Here is a 15,037-nt window from a genome sequence, read left to right as displayed (position 1 = left end):
AACCTGCCACAGATTAAAATTAGACCCTTATCTTTCGCCACGCACTAAATTAAAATCCAAATGGATTAAAGATCTAAATATTAAAACAGAAACATTAAACTTGCTGGAAGGTAAGTTAGGCAGAACTCTGGAAGACATTGGTATAGGAAAAGACTTTATGAACAAATCCTCAGTAGCACGGGAACTAGCAGAAAGAATCAACAACTGGGATCTCATCTTACTAAAAAGCTTCTGTACTTCAAAAGAAACCATTAGCAGAACTAAGAGACATTCTACAATGTGGGAAAAAATTTTTACCAGCTGTACCTCTTTGCATGAATCTTTTACCACATATCTGATTATCTTTCAGTTAAAGGGAATAAACAGTGTCAATATTCTTGATATCTAAAATGAAATTATTTTCAGAAAAGGTTGCACCAAGTCCCTGACCCCCCTTGAGCATGAATGTGTCCATCTCACATAGCCCTCACTAGACACGAGGACTAGTTTTTAAAAAATATCACCATACATTTGGAATGAAAAAGTACAACTTATAACTTTAGCCTGTCTGTCACTGATAACCTGCAAGGCTGTTCCTCTTTGGAGGAGGCATGGCTGTTAGCATTCTTTCTGAGTGGGTATGAAGTGTCTGCTCCTTGGATTCCTGCGATAACTGTCTCGCACAAGGCTGGCCCCTCACCTGTGTGACCTGAGAAACAGTGGGACAAACATCTACTGCTGAGAACTATATCCCAGGAACACTCAGGATGGTGGACGGGACCAGGGGCTCTGTCTGCCTGTGACCCTAGTGCCTCTTCAGGCTCAAGGGACAAGAGAGGTGGCCTTGGCTCCTCCTTAACTGCTACCATAGCCAGCTGGCATCTCTGTAGCTGGTTTGGCCAGGAAGTCACAACCCACCCTCTGGAAACGCTGGATCCTTCATGGTGTGTCAGCCACTACTGAGAGGAAGTTTGGCCAGCTGAGTTGCACTTGGGGAAACCTGCTGAGCCCATTGTCCAGTGTAGGGTGATGCCACTTCTCTTTGCTGTTGCTGGTTCTGGAACACCTGCTCCCTACCTGCTCCAGGCTACCCACGTGGCAGAGGCACAGATGTGTCTGTGCTTCTGTTTCCTCAGCCCAAGTGGGACGGAGCATTGCTCTTTCCAGTCCACTGGGGGCTCCACCATTAGTCTGGGGAGCCAGTGTGACAGCACAGCACCCATTCCCTTTCCGGCCTCTCTTCAGGCTGGCAAGCGAGAGGGGGACCAGGAAAAGTCAGGACTTGCTGAGAAATTTTTCTTGACTCTTTAACCAAATTACCATTGGAACCATGATTATTTGAACCCAAAGCCAAGAATTTGAAACTTTTCTTCTTCAGGTAACTTTTTGACAGTGCCTGTAGGCACCGACTCTAAATAAAGCAACAGTGCCTCACATGCAGGACTTGGCTGCGAGTGGTCTCATTTGGAAACTGGGAACTGATGATCGATGTCATGTGGCCCCAGTGACATCTGGGCCTCCGGAGGCAGTGAAGTGTACAGGGGAGCAAATTCCTGCTGTAAGATGCGAATAGAATCAAACACGCTGCTGTGAGTCTTTAGTGAGTATTTAGTAAGGGTTTAGAGTGCCAGATATATAGCAAGTGCCACTTTAAGGGCTTGACAAATAAATGTGACTCTGTAGCAAAACACCCTCACTTTCAGCTGAAATCTGAAGCCATGGTCTCATAGCTGCAGTGTACTTTTCTGTGTATAAAGCCTTAGAACTGCATTTTAAAGCAACTTTTACCAGAACTAATAGAAAACCCTAACAATGGCACACCAGCTTCGAGAACTAAATAGACCTGTTTCTCTCTCCCTCCTTCTCCCTCTCTCCCTCCCTCCTTCTCTCTCTCTCTCTCTCTTATGCTTTAGCCAAGTCACCAGGAATTTTGCAGAAGGCACTCATTTTCCGAGAAGTCTCCTACACTCCTGAAAATCTGTTTTCTATGAAGGAAGCAACTGAGATATTTGTCCCTTGTCAAGGGTCTTCTATCAGCGGAGGCTGTCCTGAGCTGGCTCTGAGGGTCCTGCAAGAGGCCGAGGACATCTTTGACGCCCTCAGGGGATGTGGGAGGTTAGTTTAGACCTGAGGCAACTGACAGGTTTTTATTTTATTTATTTTTTCCTAGAGTTTATTGGTACTTTTAAAGTTACGTTACATTTATCATTGGGGTCTTGTACCTTTACATGACAGATCTTGGTTCTCATTTTTTCCTCATACCCCTGCCCTCCCTTCACCCTCTCCCCCCTCTTCTATTTACAAAGACTTTATTTCCATTTTTCCCTTTTCTCATATTTTTTCTTTTCCCTTATTCCATATTGAGGCCAAACTCTCAGGTTTTTTAAAGAAAGTTTAAAACACTTTAGAGAGATGTTTCCAAGATTTAGCTATTACAAACCATACTGCTATAAACATGGGTGTGCATATATCATTGTGTGCATTATATGCTTTAAATTCTTTCAGGAAGATACCAAAAAGTGGAATAGCTGGGTCAAATGAGATCTTTAGTTTTAGTTTTTTGAGGAATCTCCACACTGGCTTCCACAGTGGTTGCACCAGTCTGCTCGCCCACCAACCGTAGAGAAGGGTTCCTTTTTCCTTATAGCCTCGCCAACATTTGTTATTGGTCTATTTCTTGATAGTTGCCAATCTTTTCAGAGTGAGATAGAATTTCAGAATTGTTTTAACTTACATCTCTGGAATGACCAGTGATGTTGAACATTTTTTTTTTGTATTTTTTTTTTCTGTCTGTACTTCTTCATCTGAGAAGTGTGTATTCATTTTAGAAGCCCATTTTGGATTGGCTCTTTAAATTTGGGGAGGGTCTGATTTTTTTGAGTTCTTTATATATTCTATATATTAGTCCTTTGAGGTACAGCTGGCAAAATTTTTTTCCTCACTCTGTGGACTGTCTCTTCATTCTTTTGCTGTACAAGCTTTTTAATAAGATGAGATCACAGTTGTTGATTCTTTGTACTATTTCATGTGTGATTGGGTTTTGTTCACAAAGACTTGGCCTATACCTCTGTCTTCAAGAGTTTTACCTATTCTGCCTTCTAGCAGATTTAGTGTTTCTGTTTTAATATTTAGATCATTGACTTTAGTTTAGTTTATAATGAGAGATTTGAGTCCCAACCAATGAATGGATAAAGAAGTTGTAGGTTTTTTTTTAATACAGTGGAGTACTACTCAGCCATAAAGAAGGATAAACATGAGACATCTCTAGGTAAATGGATGCACCTTGAGACTATACTCTTAAGTGAGATAAATCAGACACATGTGTAAATATTGCATTGTTTCTCTGGTGTGGGACACAGAGTGTAAATGAGGACCGAAATATATAATAGATATTGTGAAATAGGAAGACCATGTTTAAATGGGAGGGCAAACTAAAGAGGAGGGAGGAGGAAAGGAAGGAAGGGAAAAGAAAAAAAAAACGAGAAAAGAATAATAAATGGAAACAAGGCTTTTGTAAATGAGGGGAAGAGGGGTTGAAGGAAGGTGAGGGGGATGGGAGAAACAGAAGAATCAAGACATTTCCTGTACAGGTACAAATTCCCTCTAACTGTGGTCATTATGTATGTCTAAAATGTAGCAAAAATGAATTACTTAAAAATATTTTAGAGAGCTGGACTTCTCTTCTCTACTGTATCACTTTGGGGGTATTGGTTCAAAAGGGAAGCTGAAAATTTTCCAAAAGAAATGTTTTTAAAATAAATGCTCTTGAAGAAGAATTTATAAATTCATGTGTAATTTAAATTTGAGTTTTAGCTACATGGGTTTGTGACATTGCTATAGCTTTTAACATAGCTCCCTATCTTATCTCAAAACTATTATAAGTTCAAAAAAGTCCAAACCAGAAGTAAATATTTCTTTCACACAAACACCTAAAGCACAAAAGCAGTCTTATATATGCCAGAAGGTGCATCGGGCAGTATTTCAGGCAACCAGTGCAAGAACAGAAGAAGGATACCAAGACTAACAGAGCATATAATCAATGTGAACAGTGGTGGGCAGGGTGGGCAGGTGGGTGGACTCTGTCTCCACAGCAGTGGAGGACTTGTACATTACACCTCAGGGCCAGCAAGAGAGTGGCCAGACTTGGCCTGTGGACTCCATCGGAGCCTTTGTACAACTGCTTCTCAGTAGAAGGGGCCTGGATGTCTTGGTAGAGACTTCAGCACTGAATGGTCAGTAGAGAATGTTCTCAAATAGTTGAGAAGCTATGGATCTCACCCCGGATCTCTGAAAAGCCTTAGGCAGGAGATCAGATGTCTCAAGGCAGGTGGCTGATAACTTGAAACAAGTGGTAAAGACTTGGGGACTGGCCGGGACTGTGTGTCTCAGAGAAAACATAGGTGAAGGACCTCACTCAGCACCTCGACATCAGTCTCAGACACAGGGACAATGCTCAATAGACAGACTTTGAGGTCAATCCTGCCGAACGATTTAGAGGATTTCTAGGACAGGAAAGTTCTCTTCCTCTTTCCACCTGCCTGTTTGTTGCCCTAGATGCCCACTCTCACCATGCGGGGACTTAATAACCACTCACTCCATGTTAGCCATTCCTCTTATAAATCACAGCTGAGTTATACACAGTGCTCATCACATACTCACGTACCCCACAGCATCCTAAGGGGATTCCCAGGAGGGTCGTGTGCTGTCAACCACTTTCTACAGAAAAGGATCCTAAGGCACAGAAAGTTCAGCTGTGTAAGTAGTGAAGCCCATTCTTAGCAGGATCCACTTCCCCTCCTTACTCCGTGGGATCTTGAGAAGTTTGCAGGCTGAACACCAACTATGCTCATGGCTGCAATGACAAATGCATCCTTTTGATATATATATATATGTATATATTTGGTCAAACCCCAAGTCATCTTCAATAAAAGCTAATTTTTAAGTTCAGCAATCAATTCCGCCAAGATGGATAGACATGTTTAGCAATATTCAATAAATGTTGGATATTTGTTCAGTTAAGTAGGATTAAGAAATCTTTGGCAAGAAGGAGTCACACTGACTTATATTCAGTTAAACCTAACAGAAAAAACATCAGTTGTGCCTTACGTGTTAGACCGATGGAGTTGGGTGTCCTGGGGCTGGAATTTGGTCTATTTTTGACTATCATGGCCATGAGGTGGGGGATGCTCCTCACACTGGATCAGCAGAGGCAGAGATGCTGCTCAGTGCGCTAGAGCGCTCAGGATGATCCTGACTTCAGAATGATCCAGCCCCAGATGATAGTAGAGTGAATCTGGAGAGACCTTGCGAATACAAAGAACTCGGCACTCACAGCTTTCACCTGCCCCAAGGCATCCCCGAGCCACTTCTCTAGAGTGAAGCCTCGCCAGTTAACAGTCCTGTGGTCGTTTTCTATTGTCCTGAGCCTTACAGCCTCAGGAATGCTTTTCTGGACGCGAGGCAGAGGCCTGACCACTAGAAGCTCATGTCGACCTCACTTTGGCTTCATCTCTGGCCCGGACAAGCTTCTTCCTCAGGACTATTTGGTCCCTCTGAGGGGTGTGCTGGCAAATATGTTAGGATGAAAGCCGGTGACATCCATCACTGCAGCTCTGTCTGTCCTATCATTTGCAGGGGCCCCTGTAAGCTGAAGAACATCACACAGCATTCAAGGTCATCATTAGCGTGACCGTGATATTGTTAGACTGTCTGTTACAATCAGTGCTGGGTCAGGGGCGCTGTCCTTACAGTTTCAAGTCAGTGGTCAACATTCCCAGAGCTCCTGGGAAACACTCTAGATTTAGGTTGGGGGTTAGAGTTTTAGTATTCATGCAGGGCCTTGTTTCTGCTGTTGTGCTACTCCTGGCAGCACCTCCCTGCCAGAGCCACTCAGCCTCCGGATGGGACGCAACCGCTGTGTTTCAAGGGTGCCCCTGGCTGGAGACACACAGAGCGTCACGTGCCGAGGAGATGTTCTACATCCTGACTGTTGTCAATTGGAGATTTTCTTCCAGGCAGCAACAAAACAATTGCAATAGCATCAGAAAGGAAAAAGGAAAAAGTCCCCGAGTCCCCTCCTCTAGAAGGAGACCTCCGCAGTCCATGGTGAGAAGCAGGTCTCTGAAGCCTCTGTCTTGAGTCTTGAGTAAATTATTTCCAGTATACCTTATGTGGGACCGTATCGGGATGTAGGGGGCAAAGAACAGTGTGATTAAGCTGAATTATTGCCTACTCGGTGCCCTGGCTAGTTTTAGGGTGGGCAATCCTGTTACAACAGTGATTTTTAAGCATAACAAGCATGGAACATTTCTGTAACTATATCAGGATCTCCAAAGTTTCTGAAGGGTATATTGAAAACAAAAATCTTCATCTCAATTTTTGTTGATTCTCTTGGAAAAATTTTATTTCCTGTTGCATATATTTTATGCCACAAATTAGCCAAGTGTGGCTCGTGCCTCTTTTGTAAGTCAGCTCTCTTTACATGAGAGGGAGGAAAAGCATCTACTTTGAATGCTGGATCTTGGCCAAATATTGGTGCTAAGGAAATGGTCAGTTACATCAAGTTGGTTTCCAGAAAAGCAGAACAAAAGCATGGGCTTATACATGCACAAAAATGTAAAGTTCCATGTCATTTGGTTTTTAATTATTTTACCTTTTTGGTGCCTGTGTATCCACTTTGACATTAATAATACATTTAAATTTAGAATTTAGTGCATAGGCACCAAAACCTCCGTATATACACTTTAAAAAAATCAAGTGGGCTTCAGGGTAAGAGAAGTTTACCTTGGCTCTGACCCAAGCAGACTGAGTTATAGGAAAACCAAGGGTGACTGTTTGGAGGACACAGTCTCCCTGGACGATAAGTCCGGAGGGCTGGTATTGGGGATCTGCTGAGAATTAAGGGTGATGCAGAGGTGACTGCCAGCACATGGTTTTATTAATGTCTCATTATGTCTCTAAGCAGTTCTTGTTATATAGTTGAATAAATTATACTGCCCAAGGTTATTCCTCAGATAACCTGCTGGAAATGGTAACTTTCCTCTTTCATCACATGAATCTAAATGCTAACTAAGTGCTTGTTAGCTTTTCACATTACATCGGAGGGATTCATTAGCTCTTACATCTCTGGATATGTGCTGTAAGAGTCTTTAGATTAAAGATGAATCAAAGTGATTCAGTTCTGTAAGTTCTGAACTAGAGACCAGGGTCTCTCTGGGCACCATCCAAGTGTAAAATGTAGCACAAATTGCCTTTAAAAATTAATAATTCACCAAATCTATGGGCTAAGCTCAGTCTGGCTTGAGAAGATAAGTAAAATAAATATCGTAAAGTCAATTTTTAATAATCAGTGGCATGAAATTTAAGCACAAGAGAAAACATTTAGCAATTAGGCAGGAGCATTCAGTGCATGATTAAATGTGAATAATAATATTTAAAAGCCCCACACCTCACCTGCAAGCAGGAAATATCATTTAAAGTTCTAATCTACTACATAGCACAGCTCATACCATTGCTTTGTTTAATGAGCTCCTGCCTTGTGATTTTTATGTTTGAGCAGTTACTTTTGTAAGTATTTCTACATCGATAGCTGTGTGTAAGGCTGACAAAAAGCACAGATATTTGATGGGGGATTGTCAAACCAGTGCAGTCACTGAAAATAATATAATTAGACCCTTCAGTAGGCTTGTAACCCGTGGTTGGTGTATTTATCTAATTATTGAGACAGTGCATTTACATCTGAGGGGATTTTATTATAAGAGGTTTAAAAAATTTAGAGTTGAGGTTGATTTTCTTTCTCTATTTACCAAATAGAAGGTGGCCTCTGGGCTATGGTTTTTCATGATGAAGAATAAAGCCTTTGATGGATGATGGCAGCTTTTCATCTTCCAGAAAGAGGAATCAAAATAAAAGGCCGAGGAAATGAAATAGTAGGCTGACTGGAAAATGGGGAGGGAGAGAGAGAGAGGGTCTGAAAACATACGCAATGCACTCAGAATGCACTCAGGATAGAGATTCTGGGGAGATAAAGAGAAGGGCAAGATAATATATTTCCAGAAGATCACATCAGTTTACACCTGTCTTGGGCCAGCAACAAACTAGAATAGCAGCTTCAGGAATGTTTCCAAAGGAGTTTGTATTATGCACACACCCTGAGCAAACCCCTGGCACAAAAAGAGACTGACCTTTCCAGGTGAAAATAAGGAGTTCTTGTCAGCTTTGTATTGCTCAGTTCTTTCTCTTAGTTCACTACACCTGTGCAGGGCGCGACCTCCACCTTGTTACTGAAAACTTCTTACCACTAGAGGGAGCGCCAGATCTCCACCCGCCAGCTCTGCTCAAAGCCTTTGGGGATAGAATCGCAGGAGATGCTGGTTTCCAGATGGCACGGCTGGTTAGGGTTTGGAGACATGAACAGGCCTCACCTGAGCCCTTTGTCGGGGCGGTGACATGATGCGGCAGCCCAGAGAGGAGGTGGGAGGGCAGGAGGAGATGAGGTCCTCCCACACCGGGCCGGTAACACTAGTGATGAGGAGGATGCTTCTTGTTAGCACCAGCCTTTCCAGGAGCGAGGACTTTGTCACCCAGGGGCCGTTGCCACATGTGAATGTCCCTTCTAAAACTCAGGTAACCCAACTTGACATGGTAATGAGGCAATGACCTTTTTGAGGTTTTTAGGTCAAGAGGCACTGCTCTCATGTATGGATTAAAGCCATTATCACGAGAGTGAGTGAATTATCTTGGGAGCAGGTTTCAGATAAAAATAATGAATGTGGTGTATTTTTCTCTCCCTGTCTTGTGCATGGTTGGTTGTCTTTCCTTTCTGCTGTTGTTATTATTATTATTATTTTGGTACCGGGGATCAAACTTGGGATCTGTGCTTTCGTGGCAGGCAGCAGAATCACTGAGCTAAATCCCAGGCCCCTGTTATTATTATTATTTTTTGACATGGGGTTTTGCTAAGTAACTAAATTGCCCAATTTGTGATCCTCCTGCCTCAGCCTGCTGGAATGACAGGTGTGTACTGTTGTGCCTGGTTTCCTTCCTGTTTTGCTGTAGCAAGAAACCTCTCACCAGTTGTGCCAGCTCTATCTTAGACTTCCCACCCTTTAGAGCCATGAGCCAAATACAATTCTAGTATTTGTAATTTATCAGTCGGTTGTATTCTACCATAGCAGAAAAATGGACCAAAATTGCTGACCAGTAAACTCTGACAAGTTTTGGTAACAATGATCACAAATCTCTTAGCATTAATCAAAGAACACAGGCTATCTTATTATTCAGACTGCCTGGAATCACTGGGTTTTTGTAAAGCACTCAGATTGTAGTATGAAGGGCATCAGTGTACTTTCTGTGGCCAGACAGCAAACTCTGAATGTAGTTAATGATTCTACCCCCATCTACTTGGCAGGTAAAACCAGTGGAGCTTTCCTCATAATGGCCACTTTTAGCCTCGTAAACATACCATCCACCTTGTGGGATTTCTAGTGATAAATACTATGTTTAAAGAATTTCTTGAGAGCTTCACACAAGCCAGTAAATTAAGCAAAATAAGCATAAGTATAATGGTTAAATTTTAAGAATGTGTTAGAGTGTAAGACACATTGCCATGAATTCCCTCGAAAATACTCTTCCTTTCTTTGAACACACTTAACCCATTTTTCTTACCACTTTCTGAAACTGGTCAGGAAGTCTGCTTTTGTGAGCATCTTTGTGATGAGATAAAAAATATAGTTAACACTGCTTCTGAACACCATCCAACAGAAAGGCAGGCTCCTAAAAACATTACTCCGTGTCCACGTCCACTTTATTCACTGTTCCTGGCACTGCCTGACTTCTGGTTCTTCCCCAAAGTCAAAATGAACATGGAAGGTCAGTGTTTTGAATCAATCCAGGACATTGAGGCAGCCATGACAGCACAACTAAAAAGACACTCAAGAAAGAGGACTTCTGGAACTGCTTCAGAAAGTGGAAAGACAGCTAGGCTAAGTGTGTTCCAAGTGAGGGAGGGATTTTTGAGGGGGACAAATGGCAATGTGTATTTTACTATAGTTAAAATGAGAATCAAGACTTATCATGTAGAGGTACAAGATCCCCCAACAATAAATGTAACTGTACTGTATCCCTAAAATGTACCAACAAACTCAATTAAAGCTGAAAAAAAAATTAAACACACGTGACTTTTTGATCACAGCTTTTATGCTTTCTTTTCATATTACAGACTCAGAGAAGTGTTCTGACTTTCCTAATTTGTTCTAGAGCCCACACAAATGAATGGCACTTGAGGACAAGCTCGTGCTCAGGATCTGTAGCTCAGCCCTATGACTTTGCCATCTCCGTTTGCCACCTTCTCCATAGCCCTCCCAGAAATGAGAGTCCTGGTCACAGGTTATGGCTTCTGGCTTCTCACTGTTGCTCAGACCATGGGACTTCTCCCCTCCTGGAATCACTGCCCTTATTTTCCCCATGAATTGGATCTCATTTATCTCTTAAAATCTTGCTGGGCACCTGTGTACTAGGCAGAATCCCAGCTGCCTCTTGGAAATAGGCTCCATGCTCCTCACCTCTGAACCACTAGGGGCTTGAGCTTGTAGTTAGCCCCACTGCTTTTGGCCTTCACAGGCAGGCACCTTGGTGGGTGTTCACTGTGCTCCAGGAGACTCTGTGCTGTTCTGGGGGTGGGGAGACTATTCTGGACTCATTTTTACTTTCTTCCTAGTTCTTGGTGAAGTTCTATGCACACAAGAGATCTCAAAGACCTTATTGGTTGATTTTAGTTAGTTATGGAACATAGGAGAATATTACATTTTTTCTTGTAGATTTGGGAATAAGAGGAGTGAAGAGCTATTCACATAATGACCCCTTTGCCTGATGACTCTATGTGGCTGTCTGTAGACAAGAAGAAAGGTTATCTCCAGCATCCCAAAGGGAGTCTTAGTTGGAGCCATTGTTTCAGCTGGCAGGGTCAGTGAAGAACTTTTTATCCTCTTTTTGGCATTTACTGACTTGTGGTAAAGCTTCACGATCTAGCCAAGTATTTACTGGCGAGTTCTCTCACTGGGTAGTATCATTTCCTGGGTTATATCCTGGGAAAGTTTTAGCATTTTCAATTAAGCCAGCCTCTCTGTATGCTCATTAAGTGCACATGTAAATTTGGCATTTTGTCATGATAGTGCATTAGGAGATTAAAAAAAGAGACAGAGAGATAAATAAAAAATAAAAGGCACAGATGGGGCATGGACAGTTTCTCATTGCTTGTTCCATATGATAGAACTCAACACATCTGGTCTGCTACGAAAAGCATCTTTGCACTAATTTGTTTGTCAGTATCCATTGAGAGGACGATCTGTCATCCTGTCGTATTTTGGTTGCCCTGAGATGTTTGAAGACAAGGCTAGTCACAAATTGGAACTGTGGCCACCTGGGAGTGAGTGGAGGAAACCACCAGCTGTTCAAAGTAACATCAAATGTGATTTTTTTTTTAGTTGAAATTTGAACACAAGCTTTCCAAAAGCATTTAGCAGCTGCAAGAAAAAAGCTAATCATTGCAACAGGAGAGTGAATCTATTTCTCCTCATGCCTGATGTATGTATGTATGTCTGCGTGTGTGTGCGCATGTGTGTATGCATGTGCACAGCATAGAATGAAGCAAGAATTCAAAGTGCGTGGCCCTTGTCTTGTTCCTCGGTGTTTTAAAGTTTTGTGGTCAAGGGTACATAGTGTGATTCTGCAATTTGTCTTGGGTTGCAGAAGATGAATTGAGATTTCATTGTCTGCTTCATTTGATTTCCTGATGGTCAGATCTGGTCACGGCTGCACCACCTATACACCACCTGTTTCTCGGAACACACTTTGCTAAGTGGAATTCATTCATTTAGGTCTTTGTTCTTCCTGAATAAATTTTAATCTCCGCAGAGAGCAGACACTATGCTTTGTCCTAGAACACAATAGATGCTCAACGAATGTTATTCAGATTGAATTAATTTAAATTTATGTCTTTTGAGCGATACATAAATTGTGCAGTCTCTTAGAATGAATTGCTAATATCCCATCTTCTTTGCCTACTCCTATCATGTAGCAGGTGTCCAGGGAGAACTCTGCCCTCTTTCCTTAGATTTCTCAGACAACAATTAGGACCTCTTAAGAAGTACAGCCCTCGTTTAGTAGAGTCATTCTCGGGTTGCAGAAGTTGCTCGCCAGTAAGATCGCGCTTTTCTCCCAACTGGCTGGCCCTTCAGTTCCCACCTGTCTCTGTCTCCTCCTCCTCGTTAGCCCTTCAGCTTGTAACCTGACTTTCATGATTGAGCTGGATTTGTTTTAATCTCCACAAAGACATCATGGGCATGCAACACACGTGCAGGAAAGGATGCATAGATATCGTCTCTTGCCAAACACCACAGCCTTCCAGCTCTAACTCCGTTGTTAGAGAAAGATGTAAAATACGGAAGTGCAGGACGCAGTGTGGCTCTGATTGGTATGGGATCACTCTGTGCCTAGGGTGCCTCAACCATACGGAGACATGTCTGCCAGGCTGTTGTAGTTTCCTTTTTCTGCTCAGACAGTTCATTCTGAGTAGTGGGGAGTTTGTCATGACAAAACCAAACTAATATAGAGAACAGGAATCAAGATCCGAAATACAAAAGGGCCTGTGGCTTAAAAAAATAGTGGTAATTCAGTCTCCCTGGTCAGTGGTATGAGGCTAAGTAATACAGCAGAAGGATTACCGCCACAGGACAACAAGACTCTACCATGCTGGCATCGTGAAGCTGGGACACATGGCCGTTTGATATGTGCAATTCTGTCACATTCGTGGTACCGAAAGAAAACAAGGAAGAACGGTGGAAGAAAATGAGCACATCCCCAAATCGGCAGCCCGAGCGGGACGGATAGAGGTTATTATATTTATAAAGTGGAGAATGTTAGCTCATGGAGCTACAGTGCTGGGACCAGGACAGAGAGTGAGCCACCAAGCTGAGCTAGGGAAGGAGCTGACGAAGGGAATCTGGGAATTGGGAAGGACAAGGCTGGTGGGGTTTAGCCCAGAAGAAGCAATGATGTTTGTGTGCAGACAGACTGTGCCCGGTCCTTTCTTGTGGTCCGTGCTTGGGCCACTGGGTCCCTTTAACACCCTGATCCTCCGGTCAAACTAGGGGCAGACTCTTCAACAGGTGGTTTTGTATTAAACCGTCGTAGGCAACAAAGACCAAGCCAGACCTTCGTCATTAAGCCACTTCGAGCCTCAGATTGTGCCTATCGAGGACTGCAGAGTTGTATGAGTGGCCTTTATTGTTGGTTTGGATTTCTGTTCTGCAGGACTGTGTTGTCAGACCTGGACTGTCAGGACCACGGGTCCTGAACATCTTCTGTAGCTGCCCTTACACACTGGGAACTTCCACATGGTAAAGAAAGGAGTTGTTAGGAATTGAGTAGCTGACCTACACCGAAAATGCCATTTTACTAAAACATCACAGAAACCCTGCAAGGAAGACAGTATTAATCCCATTTTACAGATGGGGAAACCCAGACTCAGAGAGTAACTTGTAGCTATCATGTAGTTATGAACTATAGATAATGTTGAAAAAAAAGGTCGCTTGAACCCTAAACCTTTTTTTCTCTCTCTCTCTGTCTCTTTCTCTCTCTCGCTCTCTCACTCATTCTAACACAAAGTGTGATCTACATCCTAATTTGGGTTTTCTTATGGAAGAGTCCTATATGCAGAGCTTATGACTTCTGTCTTGTTCTTGATGCTGGGTGTTTGCTGTGTAGGGTAAGCTCTGACCCGTGATATTGACTGTGTTGCTGTGCGTGGCCAGAGGCATTTGGCTTGTCACTGCTGCCAATTTACTTATGGCTGCATTTCATCATTTTAAGAATAGCTATTACCTTACCTTGCTGTGTGCTTTTATGAGGTCAATTATAAAAAAAATTACTTCCATTTTAGTTATGAACTTTTGTTCATTCCCTCATGTTTTTATTCATCTTTATTCATCTATTCACTAAACATTTAGCATGTACAGTGGTGACTGAGATGTGGTGTTTGCTCTGGATGACCTGAGCATTGCATTGTGACCCACCTTAGGAGGACGTGTTTACAGTTAGGAAAGGGGAGAAGAGCGAAACTGATAGAGGTAACAGTAATATTATCTGTGCGAGATAAATATTAACTTTTCTCCAGGGTTAAATTTAAAAATTTAGATTGCCCATAATAGACCCACATGAATGGGCCCAACTAATTTTTTTTGTTTTTTTGTACTGGGGATTGAACTTGGGACCTTGTGCTTGTAAGACAGGTGGCAGAACCACTGAGCTAAATCCCTGGCCCCCCATTGATTTTTGGTGAAAATGAATTAATACAATGGAAAAAGAATAGCTTTTCTGTCACATGGCACCAGGGTCCTTAGATGTGGCTCCAAACTACAGTCCACAGCAGGAAAAATGGATAAATTAGATCTTGCCAAAATTAAAAACTTTTATTCTGTAAAAGAACCTACAAGGGTAAGACAAGCTAAAGACTAGGAGAAAAATATTTGTAATCTGTATATGTGACAAAAGATTGGAACCTAAGATGTATAAAGAATTTTCAAAACTTGACAGTAACAAAACAGACAATTCCACTGTAACTGGAAATGAGCAAAGAATAAGATATGTCACTGAAGGAAATATCTAGATGAAAAGTAAGTACATTAAAGATGTTCAGTGTAGTTAGCAATAAAGGGAAGGCAAACCAAAACCGTGGTGAGCTATTACCATACGTACAGCCAAACGGTGGGAATGTAAAATGTCACAAATACTGTGGAGAATGGTTTGGTGGTTTTGTTTGTAAAAAGCTAAACATGCAACTAACATATGACCCAGAAATTATATTCTTGGGCATTGTTCAAGGAAATGAAATTTATATTGCAGTAAAAACCTGTGTACATGGATGTTCATAGCAGCGTTCTTCATGACATCCTTCAGTAAGAATAGGCTAGGGCTGGGGATTTAGAGCACTGCCTTGCAAGTGCAAAGTTTTGAGTTCAATCCCTGGTGCTACCAAAAAAAAAAAAAAAAAAAAAAAAAA

At 42.2% G+C, this 15,037-nt stretch overlaps 1 protein-coding gene across 3 annotated transcripts in view; it reads right to left on the bottom strand.

Annotated features, from left to right (window-relative positions):
* The window catches only part of Adarb2 (adenosine deaminase RNA specific B2 (inactive)), a 224,822-nt gene extending 220,118 nt beyond the window's left edge, over window positions 1–4,704 (bottom strand). For all 3 annotated transcript variants that reach the window (XM_033761832.1, XM_033761829.1, XM_033761831.1), the window contains exon 1: window positions 4,643–4,704. In XM_033761832.1, the coding sequence (XP_033617723.1) occupies window positions 4,643–4,652 (10 nt within the window). In that variant the 5' untranslated portion in view covers window positions 4,653–4,704. The remainder of the gene's footprint in view (window positions 1–4,642) is intronic.
* Between the last annotated feature and the right edge of the window lie 10,333 nt (window positions 4,705–15,037).

Source organism: Fukomys damarensis, unplaced genomic scaffold (assembly GCF_012274545.1).
Source record: "Fukomys damarensis isolate Sample0158 unplaced genomic scaffold, DMR_v1.0_HiC HiC_scaffold_10, whole genome shotgun sequence".
In the NCBI taxonomy this organism is placed as follows: Eukaryota; Metazoa; Chordata; class Mammalia; order Rodentia; family Bathyergidae; genus Fukomys; species Fukomys damarensis.
Note: the sequence above shows the minus strand (reverse complement) of the source record. Positions and strands in the feature narration are given on the sequence as shown.